The sequence below is a fragment of the Carassius carassius genome, chromosome 3 (assembly GCF_963082965.1).
Source record: "Carassius carassius chromosome 3, fCarCar2.1, whole genome shotgun sequence".
NCBI classification, from domain to species: domain Eukaryota; kingdom Metazoa; phylum Chordata; class Actinopteri; order Cypriniformes; family Cyprinidae; genus Carassius; species Carassius carassius.
This window is the reverse complement of record NC_081757.1, coordinates 44,942,277-44,955,408: the sequence shown is the minus strand read 5'-3', so window position 1 is coordinate 44,955,408 and position 13,132 is coordinate 44,942,277. Positions and strand designations below refer to the sequence as shown.

The 13,132-nt window shown below is 38.8% G+C and overlaps 1 protein-coding gene across 34 annotated transcripts in view; it reads left to right on the top strand.

Moving 5' to 3' along the window:
* The window catches only part of LOC132127777 (receptor-type tyrosine-protein phosphatase delta-like), a 394,068-nt gene that overhangs the window by 357,347 nt on the left and 23,589 nt on the right, over window positions 1-13,132 (top strand). For 23 of the 34 annotated variants that reach the window (XM_059540057.1, XM_059540015.1, XM_059539988.1 and 20 more), the window contains 5 exons: window positions 3,253-3,264; window positions 3,441-3,553; window positions 6,688-6,729; window positions 7,160-7,257; window positions 12,741-12,864. In XM_059540057.1, the coding sequence (XP_059396040.1) occupies window positions 3,253-3,264; window positions 3,441-3,553; window positions 6,688-6,729; window positions 7,160-7,257; window positions 12,741-12,864 (389 nt within the window). The remainder of the gene's footprint in view (window positions 1-3,252; window positions 3,265-3,440; window positions 3,554-6,687; window positions 6,730-7,159; window positions 7,258-12,740; window positions 12,865-13,132) is intronic. The other 11 variants (XM_059540138.1, XM_059540149.1, XM_059540023.1 and 8 more) reach the window with 1 other exon arrangement.

Genomic DNA, 13,132 nt, shown 5'->3' with positions numbered 1-13,132 from the left:
TGCTGTATGTTTACATTCGCTAGGCCATCAACATGGCTGCCATGTCCCAGAATTTAACGAGGCGCCCAAGCCCTGTAGGCATACACACAGGTTCGAAGACTCGTTCTCGCCCCCTACAGTGCAATTCGGTTAGGTATACATCCGCGCTAAAATATCAAGGTGAAAGTCATCATAGCTCGCCTAATATAGTCCCAGCTCTCTACCCAACTTTGAGAATAGATTAACGACGATATTTTTTTATCGCCCGATAAGAGTCTCCCGTTAACACAGCACGATAACAGCCCACCACTAATATATATATGTATGCATATGTGTGTATTTATAGACACATAATAAATGTACACAGTACACACACATATATCATGTAAACAAAAACTTTTATTTTGGATACATTTGATCCTGATTAATCGTTTCTATTAATCATTTTAGCCATTTAGTACATTGGGTTAAGTAATTAAAATGAGAAATGTGAGAAATTTGCTGAAATAACATTTGATCATTTATTTTATTTTAAGAAAAACATTTTTTTTATGATTTTAATTTTATTTTCAGTTTTAGTTTTAATTAACTTCAATAACCCTGATTCAAGCAACAATAATAATAATTTTAAAAAAAGAACAGTGGGATTTTATTAGCTTTAGCATTATCCAAGTGATTTAATTTCTGAGTTATTAAGGTGAAAGGCTGCAAAAGCAAGCTGATCATCAGAATAATGTTGAATTATTCACAAAAAGAGAAGCAACATGTGTTCAGAAAGTAAATGGAGTGAATATGGATTTCATTTTGACTTTAAGCTATTGTGTGTGTGTGTGTGTGTGTGTTTCCACAGTTATGCATTGTAAGTATCAGTGCGATAATCTGTGGTGCTCATTTGAATATAGACTGAGCTGATCATCTGCTGTAAATTACAGTCAGGCATTGAGCTGAACATCTATTGTGATGAGGTCCTTCATATATCCAGGGTTATTTGATGTCTTCAAATGGCAGATTTATTTGTTAATCACAGATTCAATGTCACGGGCTCATGCACACAGTTTATAGTGTAATATTACAATGTCAACAACACAACACACTCACTGCCTGTGATGCACCAATTCAGAACAAACAAACAGAAAAAAGAGAGCGATTCCTGCTACCAAGACATGTACACAGAACACATACAGTGGAAGACCTGTACACATCAGCAATAGATAAATAAATAAATGAATATAAACAAAAAAAAATATTACAATGATGCTGAAATTTCATCCTTGATCACAGGAATCAATGACATTTAAACAGATATTCACATAGAACACACAACTACTGTATTTTAAATTGTTATAATATATACAAAATACAGTACTGTATTTTGATCAGATAAATGCAACCTTTGTGAGCAGTAGAAACTTGTATCAGAAACATTAAAGTGATAGTTAACTTTCAAATTAAATTTTGATAAGTTTTAGCTTGCCTCAAGGACATCCAAGATTTAGGTTTCTTTGTTTCTGCAGTATTTCCCATTTTGATAGTTTTAGGTCAAACCATTCTTGTCTGTGACTCATATAATGGAGGTCTATGGTCACCACCTCAAAAAGCATGCACAGAGGAGTCCAAATTAAACAATTCCCCATCGTAAGTACACATTGATGACCTAAGACACGAAATGAGCGGTTTGTGTAAGAAAACGAACAGTATTTATATCGTTTTTACCTCTTGTACACAACCACGTCCAACTGAGGGCGCGAGTGCTTCCTGATTTCGTGACTCGTGTGATGTGTGCGCGCGCTCTGGCTTAGTCTGCGCAAGCGCGGAAAGCGCCGGAAGTGATCTCTCGCGCATGAACGTCACTCATTGTTTACTGTTTACCACACGATACGCCACCAGTCTGAAATATAATGCAGTAATTGTAATTAATTAATTTGCTTATAATGCACCCTATAATCGTTGCGATTATAATAAAAATACAACACATTACTCACTCTATTGACAGCGTACCATTGGGTCCTGCTGGCGTTGGACGTCGCCTCCAGTTTATACGTGGCAAACTAAACACAACATGCAAAACGCTGCGTCTCAACAGTGGAGAAAACTCAGGTACTTCAGTCAGGCAGGTGTTTGATGCGATACTGTAAATGTCCTCGTTGTCGTCTTGTAGTTGTTCCATTCGTGACAACATATGCTCTCCACTTCTGTTGGCATCTCACAACACTTGCTACTAAAACACCACCAATTTTCAAGAGATATCTGTCTCTCTGGGGCTTGAAGATGTGCTGCCTGCAGCAGATGCATCACTCCTGAGTACTTGATCTGTGTATTCTGGTTCAAATAAATATTGTTGTGAAAAAAAATTAAACTTTGTCTGTTGATATATTGAAATCGTCTCCCATTGCAATTTCCTGACGTCTAAATATGTTTAGATCTTCACAGTGAAAGGTAACACTTCCGAAATCTCTGGGTAAACCATAGACAGTAAGTGTAAACAATGAGTGACGTTCATGCGCGAGAGATCACTTCCGGCGCTTTCCGCGCTTGCGCAGACTAAGCCAGAGCGCGCGTGCATGTCACATCAGGAAGCACGCGCGCCCTCAGATCAGTTGGACGTGGTTGTGTACAAGACATAAAAACAATATAAATACTGTTCGTTTTCTTACACAAACCGCTCATTTCGTGTCTTAGGTCATCAATTTGTACTTACGATGGGGAATTGTTTAATTTGGACTCCTCTGTGCATGATTTTTGAGGTGGTGACCATAGACCTCCATTATATGAGTCACAGACAAGAACGGTTTGACCTAAAACTATAAAAATGGGAAATACTGCGGAAACAAAGAAACCTACATCTTGGATGCCCTTGAGGTAAGCTAAAACTTATCAAAATTTAATTTGAAAGTGAACCATCCCTTTAACAAATCTGATCCCAAATTTTTATTAGTAGTGTATTATCATTATTAATTTTCTAATTAGTTTTACTCATCAAATTCTTTAGAGTTTGTCAAACTTGTATATATATATATATATATATATATATATATATATATATATATATATATATATATATATATATATACTGGAGAAAAACAAGACTGTGAGATAATGCCTTGAGTATGTCACACTATATCTAGTTAGGAGCAGTGGTGCAGTGGATGTGGATCAGACGCAAACTAACAAATGCAAAGCTGCTCCGAATATCAGCAGTTGTGATGAGCAGATCTGTGTTTGTCGTGCGTACTAACCCTCTGTTCTCCCCTCCTGTCGCTTCCACTGGAGCAGTCAACCAGACAGGTGAGAGCATGCAGAAGAGCTGTACCTGAGACACACGCAGTGGTCATGGCTCACAGAATGCCAGAACATGTCACATTTGAATGTCCATCATGAGCGTGTTTGCTTGATCTCTTGCAGTGCTGCTCTGAAAGTCCAAACACAGCTTTGTCCTGAAGTATATGATGTATTTCTTTCAGGAAAAGGGCAGAGTCAGAGGCCAGGAAGGGCAGTCTGCCCAGCGGTAAAGAAATGCCCTCCCATCACCCCACAGACCCTGTGGAGTTACGCCGTCTGAACTTCCAGACTCCCGGTAAGAGCTGCTAACTGCCATCCTCCTCATCTTCACCATCATACACAAACCATCGGCTAACTTCTTGAGTCTAAAACAGGGTGTCCTAAGAAACGTTTTTCAATAAAGTGAAGATTCTTGGACTAAATTCTATGCTTGAATCATGAGGAACGTGAGAAGTCTCGAGTAGCGCTTCCCAAACCTGATGCTCTCAACAGTGCATATTTTAGATGTCTCCCTTATTTCACACGCCCAGCTTTGAGGATCTATAGTAACAAGCTGATGAGTTGAATGTCATGTGTTTGATTAGACAGATGTAGAAAATGTGCATTATTGGGGGAACTCTGGGGTCAGAATTGGGAAACACTGGTCTAGAAGTTCAAAAGCCTACTGAGCTTCCTAAGAAGACAGCATTCATAGGTGAACTCCAGACTTGAAGGTTCCTCAAAATCCATTCAGCAACATTATGTTGCCTTACAAAATGTTCCATTTTGTCCAAATGTTATGGCAGCATTGCAGCCTTCAAAGAGGCAATCACAGAATGTATTGTGACAAGCTCAGTAAATATGTAATCCGTAAGCAAGATAAATGTTGATTACAAGGTCTATGAAATAGTGTGGTGCTGTCTGTGTGGCATATGTCTAATCAGTACTCAAGAGGATCTATTTGAGAGGCTGACTATGTAGACAACAAGGAATTTCATTAGATTTGGGAACATGTTGGTGTTGCATTGGTCAGCTTGTTGACTCCTCTGTGTCATTCAGAAACACAGTCTTGAATGAGTCACTGGACACAAACAGACCTGTGTGTAGAAAGGTCAAAGCAGTGCTCAGCATATACAAACATTAATGGGAGAGTCTGTAAGCCATATGGAGACAGAGATACAGAGATGTACCTCTTGAGGAATTGCACAAGACAGGTGGCTTCCAGACAGACGGAAGGGCAGTAAATCCCTCTGGACTCTGGACCTGCAGCTTTACCGTTGACCCAATAACTCCTCGCAACACATTCATAAAAGCTCAGTGAGTTTACCTAAAGAGCGAAGACTGTGGCCAACCGAAGCCAGCTGAAGAAAAATAAATATATTCAAGCCAGAATCTCAAAACCCTCTGCTGGTGATTGTATATTCAGATACACACACACACACATAGGCAGGTCGTTGTGTTAGAAAGCAGCGGCATTTGAACAAGTCTCAGAGGAATGTGGGAATTGTTGAGCGGCGAACGGCTGCTCCCTCCTGACCTTGGTGAACAAGGTGAAGTGCACTCGGTTCTAGAGCAGCCAGCCGTGAAGACCTATAAATTTATTTTCTGAGGGGCAGAACAGCAGTGACAACCGTTGCTCCATTAGTTTGTCAGATAAGAACCTGGGTGCCAGCGAGACCAGCTCTAAACACACTGAACCGGAGTCCATCTGTCTGTCTGTCAGAAACACCTGGACTGCAAGAGCAAGACAGACTGGAGAGAAACGGTTCACCTTTCTGATAAAAGTGGCTCAGACCAGCTTTTGCTACAAAGCTGCAGTTGGTTGCATAAACTGTTTAGTCTGTTGAAAGTAAGACTAATTACTCTTGACTTCTGTTCAGACTAGTTCTAAACACTCAGTCTTAATGTAGTGACTACATTTATGCATCTGTCCCCTGGTTTTCACTGGTTAGGCTGGTCTGTTTTGATGGCTTGAAAGGGGTTTAAAGCGCCAAAAAAAAAAAAAAAACTCCCTTCCTACACAGCACAATTCATAGAACTTCACAGAGTGACATTTGTTGCCAACCAAAAACTTGAAAGCTCCACTGGTTGTATATTTTGTTGGGGAATCAAGTTTAGGCTCTCCTTTGTGTTTGAAAGCAGGCAAGTGTAACCACAAAATTTGGGAAGTGTGAACATCTGTTTCCCTAACAGAAGAAAAACAGCTCAAACCATCCTAAGGTGTTTAGCTGGTCTTACCAGGCCACTAGCCCGGTTTACATGAGTCAAGACTAAATAGTACGCTATTTAGTGGTTTTGGGCACTCGTCAAGGGGTCAGCCTGGGAGACTTACTAAAGCGAGCCTAGTCAAAACACCTCAGGCTCGTTCAGGCTTGGTTTTCTTCTTGAACCATTCCTCAAGTGCCCAAAGAATTGTTAATGTTGCCATTGAACTCGATTGCCATCCTTACTCAGCAGTGCCATTCATTTTGATATCCTCCTATGACTCAAACGTGGTGGGTTTTGCATTGCAACATGGTTTCGAGAGCGATGTTCCATACACTCAATCCTCTTGCTGTCTCTTTATTACCGGACTCGTGCCCCTCTTTTGCAAACAGCCTCTTAGAGAAGCTTTGCATCCTAAATGTTCCCTTCAGGCAGCCCGAATGCAGCTCTCGACAGCTGAAAATCCCTCTCTTCAGCGAGAACGGCCTCTGCATTAGCCCTCCTCTCTTCAAACCCTTGATGCCATCGTGCGGTCACTCCCCCCCCCCCCCTCCTCCCCATCTCAATTTTCATCTTGAGGGTGCTTGATGTCGCTCTGATGCGTTTCTCCGAATGGCCGTTTCATTGTCACCGCGGCTGGTAATGGGTCTTGAGAGGCAGTGGATGGCAGCTCTCTCCTGCTGCCTCCATTAGCTAATGCCCTCTTCTATCAGCCCAGAGATGAAAGAACTGCAGCACCACGTCCAAGCGTACAGCCTCTTTTTCTGTGGCACGCAGGCTGTTGTTATGCAAACCAGTTATCAGAGAGCAGCTTCTGCTCCTCGACTATTCAAAAGCATCCTCTGCAGTGCAAACACAAACTCTCTCGCAGACACGCACCTTCTTTGCAAATTTCACTGCTGAAGGTCCTAGAGAACAGACAAACATGGGCATGATAAACATGCACGCCATCTTCTCTGTTTTTTTTACATTTGTGTCTTTTTTTTCTTGGTTTCCCTTCCGAACGTGTTATCCTCATTTCCGCATGTTTGTTGTCCGTTAGCCGTTAGCATGTGGGATTCGTTTTTACTAACAAATAAACAGATATGGAGTCGTAACGTTGTTTGTGGACTGTCGACTGTCATTTCAGACTGTGTTTCTACTGCCTCTTTTTTTTTTCTTTAGTCTCGATAGCGATCAATCACCACATTTGCTTGTTTTAACGTCAGCTAGTATGATTTATCCCCGTCCCCTTTTCCTTTGCAGGTTCAGCCACATCGGTTTACCCCAGTAACCTCCATTTGTCAAGTTAGTTGTTCTTGTTTCTACATATGCCACTGTGTCTGTTCATTTCCTTCACTTCCTCTCTGGACTGCGTTCATCTCCTCACACCGCTTTGCCTCACGCCAGCGCAGGAGGCGGGGTTTGATATGTTGCATCCTTTAGATTCATCGCCAGCTCAATCTTTAATATTCAGCCCCTAACGTTCTACTCTCTTCCATCTTTCCACCATGTTTCTCGCCATGTTAACGTTTGCGGACGAATAACATTCTTCTCTTCATTAGGATTGCTCTGTGCGGCTTCTGTGTCCATTCTCTTCAAGCATGTGGCTGCTTCGTTCAATCATACAGGCCAAACAAACCTCACATCCTCCATCCTCTATAATGCCCATCTCTCAGTGTAGGCTCTGGTGTGTTAGCACTAACATCTGGACTCTTTGTCTGTCCTCTTTCTGCAGGTATGGCCAGTCACCCTCCCATCCCAGTCATGGAGCTGGCCGATCACATCGAATGCCTGAAAGCAAACGACAACTTGAAGTTTTCGCAGGAGTATGAGGTAATGGTTAGCCATTTCACTACTTTCTGCATTGAAAATCTGGTTTTGTTCTCTACTTTATTTGACTCCAAGTCCCCTTGTTGTCAATGGCACATATTTAAAGGTGTAATAACAAATCTGCTCATTTTCAAACTTGTTTTATTTAAAAAAAACCTAGGAATGTTTGGACTAGATTACAGTTGTCTTTAAATTACAAATTCCCGTTTCTACCAAATAAGATATTCTATAACACTAATTCTTAAATAAAAATGGCAATTGTTAAAGGTACTAATTACATTAAGAAACATGATTCTTGGTTGTGTTTTGATTTTTAGTTGTTAAGTTTATTTTAAATGATTTTAAACCATTTTTTGTGCCCCTTGGATGTATGCTGAGGCCCCCTGGTTGAGAACCACTTATTTAAATGGTTGTGTTTTGCAGTTTTCTTATATAAATATAAATTGCATTGTCAGCATAACAGTTTGAGAGAAAGGTTTAAAATGATCATGAATTTGGCAAGTATTTGGTTTGTCTGAGTTGGTGATCAACTTCTCCAGCATGGTTTGAGTTGATCCAGAGAGTACAAATGATCAGTGTCACTTATTTATATTTGATTAGTCACTTAGAAATAGTGCATATAGTTCTAATTGGCCAGCTCCATATTTAGATATGTATCAGAGTTGAATCTCTCTTCTGTATGCACAGTGCAAGAAATCACAGAGAAGGAGGTACATCTTAACTCATAAATGTTGTCAGGTCTTTCTAAAAAAAAAAAACAGTAAATGAGAACAAGCCCATAGTAAACTTAAATCCAAGCACTTTATCTTGGAAACAAGACATACATGACCTGCTTATTTATATTTTATTAACTCCATCCACTGCTTAAAATGCTTAATACATGTTATTTATAATAAGTGGACATGGCAACCTTTTAAGAGCGTGCTCTGCAAAGCAGCCTTACAAACATAAACAAGACAGTTTTGTCAATGATGATTTAGTTAAATTCGCTAAACATAACAAGGGCCAAATTTACTAAACAGGGCAAATTAGTGTTAAAGCACAATTCCATAAAAATGCAGATGGGAGGCGACAAGGTGCAGATTAAAGAACACAGACGAAACATCTCATTTCCATAATGGCCAGCACAATCTACCAAGAGCAGTGCAAATTATGCATGCTATAAGACATGCTTTTTCAGGTGATAAATAATGCCAAAAATAACCAGTAAATTGACGAGCATGAGTATCAGTAAATCGCGTTGCATAATTTGTTTAAAATACTTTCCTCTCAGAAATTTCCAGATCAAAAGTGAAAAACTCCTACAAATGCATATTCAATAATATCCACACCTTTTATTAGCTAATTTCTGACTGCGTGTGAATCCTGACAGTTTTTAACGCCAAATGAGGGTTTGCGCTGACGCAATCTGATGGTAAATCTGACCCCATGTCTTATAATATTACTAAAATTACATAATATTATGACAAATAATATGAGAAAAAGAGGATACCTGTCACGATCATTAGCTGGAGTTCCAATGAACTTCAGTGGAGGGCACTCCACTCAGGACCATTCCACCCATCAACCACCAGATGTCACCATATCATCACTTAGACACTAGCACATCTCATACTGTTGCACCACACCCAAACTACATCTCCCATGAGTCACTGCATCACTATCACCTTGCCACACCTGCACCTCATTCATCAGCTAATCTCCTTGCCACACCTGCACCTCATTTACACACACATATAAGCAGCACACTCAATCCACCACATTGCGAAGTCTTGTTTAGCCTGTCTAACATTTCCAAGCGATTTTCCCCTGTTTTTGTTATTCCCGTGTTTGACCTTTGGACTGTGTATTCGACTCTGATTTCTCTGCCGCCTGCCCCGATCTCTGCTTGTTTCTGGTTTCGATTCTGTTTTTCCCTGGCACACCTGACGCCCTTCCTGATTTCTGCCTGTCTGACCATTCTCTAAATAAATACTGCATTTGCATCCGAATGACTCTGACTCTTCATAACAATGCCAGAATGTTGCTATGATTACCATAATGTCAGTCATTCCAATTTCAAGAGTGAATTATGGTTCATACACACAAAATTATAATTTAGTGGATTCACTACCGCATTTAAACACGTTTTTCACTCCTGGATATGTCAATGATTTTATGTGACTCAAATTTAAACCTGGCATTTAAATATGAACATTTTTTTTTTTTTAATCTTTACACAGCTTTTGTATTTAAATCCAAGGTTTTCAATTATTTTGTAAAATATTTAAAATGTGAAAAGGTTTCAAATGAACATGAATGCTTTTCAACATTATTACTGGAAGTCAAGCATCACTACGATTGTTACTCAAACTGATTTAAAAACAATCACCCTGGCAGCCGCATAGCAATGTCCCGGTAAGCTTATGCACGTGTTCAGACGGACCACTGTTCACGCGGTCTGGTGATGTGTCTGACCTGATGAACATTTGCCGCTCACAAACGCGATCGTATCAATTGTGCTCACAATGTAGCCTTTCCCGCCGTATCTCCCATCAGTTACCACACCGGTGTAGGAAAGGTCAGGGAGAATGTTTCTGGATGTAATCTCCTTATCTTCACTGGTAAGATCGCAGGGCAAAACACGAGTCAGTTTGGTGATGTGTATTAGGACGTGAGACTCTGCCGTTGGGCCCCTGGGCTTTGGTCCCCGAGCATGAGGTCATCTGTGGAGCTCCGCCAGAATGCCTGCCAGGCCTGAGCTCAAACACATGGTATTGTCATTCCGGGACGCTTTTGCATGGGCACAGAAAGCCATTTTAGCAGCACAATGAAGCGGGCGAGTTCACAAGCCATGTTCCAGCAGATTTGGGCAGAATGATGCAGCTTAACTGGAGATTTGTCATCTTTAGCGAAGCTTTATGGCGCGGCGACTCGCCCTGACAGAAAAATACCACCACTGTCAATTTACACTTCTTTATATCGAGCCCCGTTTGCTTACGTAAACAAGCGGCTGTGCTTTACAGCTAAAACAGCAGCGTCTCCTCGTCTCTCTCAGCTATACGTGTCGAATGTGAAATATCTGCTTCGGCTGTTGACAGTCTCACAGCATTTATCGTTTTGCTATTTCTGAGCATAATTTGTCCAAGTGGGGCTGCGATTTGTTTGCAGTTGTCTGCTATCATTTGAAAGGGCACATCAGTGGACAAAAGTGCCGTTTGAAAAGGAGCACATCTCTGCGTGATCCTTCAGAATCTATTCAAAGCATGAAGACATTACTTTCCCCTATTTGCTTACGGGACCAATTTTCATTCATTCGACGCTCCTCTGAAAACTGTAATTTGAAATTTGTCAACGCAGAGAGCTGGGCTCGCAGGCAGATGCGTATCATCTTTTCATTTTCAAAAGACACTGCGGAGACTGAATAATTTCATTATTAAAGTAAATGGGAAAAAATTGCAAACGGCACATAAGACTGACGCTGAGGTCATATTGAGCACAAAAGCTCTTTCACTGGCAGACTCTTTCAGGCCCACACCTGCTGAAAGCTTCAATCGTCTGACTTCCTGAAGAAATGAAAAGAAAAATGTTAATGGCAGGAAGATCATGGGCATCATATGCATCATTCATTCATTCATTCATTCACTCCATGATCCCAGTTTTGTCAGCCCATTTTATCTAATCATTATTAATTCACCTTCATTTCATTTCAAATTCACTCATAAGTAAATAGACTATATATGCTTTCATTCATTCATCCATTAGTGTTGCCTGCATTTATTTTATTCATTATTTTGTGGATACAGGTGCATCTAAAAAAGTAAATAGAATATCATGGAAAAGGTCTTTATTTTTTTGTAATTTAATTAAAAAAGTAAACTTTCTTGTATTCTAGATTCATTGCACACAAGTATCAGTATCTCAGAAAATTAGAATATTCCATTTTGAGCTTGATTAGATAGCTGCTTGAAGTCCAGTGTGAAGTTTCTGAAGTCAGGGATGATTTGGTATGCCGTGACGTCTGTTGGTTTTCTTCCATTGTGTTTTATCAAGTCCAAAGTCAATGCAGCCATCTACCAGGAGATTCTGGAGCACTTTCTGCTTCAATAACGCCTCAGCAGTGCCACAGGCTGATCACCTCCACACCACACCGCACTGAAGCAGTAATTCATGCAAAAGTATTGAGTGCATAACTAAACCTGCTTTGGAGATCTTGAACATTTCTGATTTGTAAATGTTTTTTTTTTTTTTGATATTTGAGAAAATATTGACTATAGATTTTTTTAAACTGCAAGTCATAACCATCAGAATTAATACAAAAAAACTCTTGAAATATTTCAGTGTGTGTGCAATAAATCTAGAATATATATATATATATATATATTATTATTATTATTATTTTTTTTTTTTTTTAAATTACATAAAATAAAAAAAACCTTTCCATGATATTTTATTTTTTTTGAGATGCACCCTTTAATTACTCCAGTCATACTTATATTTTATACATTTATTAACAAATGTGTTCATTTGTTCATTCGTTCGTACATTGATTCAATCAATCATCCCTTTATTAATATAATGACTAATAACCATAGCTAAACCTGCTTTGGAGATCTTGAACATTTCTGATTTGTAAATGATTTTTTTTGTTTGTTTTTGATTGATATTTGAGAAAATATTGACATTTTTTGAGATAATGTTTTTTTTTTTAAGCTGTAAGTCATAACCATCAGAATTAATACAAAAAACTCTTGAAATATTTCAGTTTGTGTTCAATAAATCTAGAATATAAGAATTTTTTTTATTAAATTACATAAAATAAAAAAACCTTTCCATGATATATTTTTTTTAGATGCACCTGTAATTACTCCAGTCATACTTATATTTTATACATTTATGAACAAATGTGTTCATTCATTCATCCATTCATTCAATCATCCCTTTATTACATTGTTCAGTGCATATTATCTGTTCATTATTTAATTCACCTTTCTTTGGAAATTAGAATATTTATTTAATTTATTCTTTCATTATTATTTTGTCCATAAATTAATCTTTTCATGCATTTGTTTGTATATTTATTAATTAATCTGTTAATCCATTCATTCTTTCATCCATTGATTCTTTTTTTTTTTTATTTGTTAGATATTCATAATGACTTTTAATTACTGAATTGGCTGCTAATTGGATGGTATATGCATTGATTGATTAATTTCATGAATGTCAGGTCAGTTTGTGATGTAGATTGTTTCCACCCAGCAGCAGAGTTTATTTCTGAGCGCTCTCGCTCGATGACGTGCTACAGTCGCGTTCTATTAATACAGACGGTAAATGCTGATCATAGCCGTGTCTTTCTATTTCAGACGGTTATTAATAGTGTGAGACACTCAGAGTATGTTGAGTCTGAGCCAGCAGTTAGCATACGGTCTGTGTGAGCGTGTTTAGCTCTGATGCTAATGTGAGCTCATTAATGCAATCATTAATTCATATTCCTCTTTCCTGCTCAGTCGATCGATCCCGGTCAGCAGTTCACCTGGGAGCACTCCAACCTGGAGGTCAACAAACCCAAGAACAGATACGCAAACGTCATCGCCTACGATCACTCCAGAGTCCTGCTGTCCGCCATCGATGGTACGCTCACCACTGTCTGAACATACTTAAAACTGAATTATTGTGTTGAGTAGACATGATTGCCTATTTTCAGAGATAAATATCTCATATTAGCTTTAAGAATAAATTCTAACATTTATTTATTTGTTAGATATTTTTATTTATTTTATACTTTTTATATATATTATTTATATATATTTTTTATACTATTTTATATTATATATTTATTTATTTATTATTATTTAAAATTACAAACCTGATTCCAAAAAAGTTGGGACACTGTACAAAT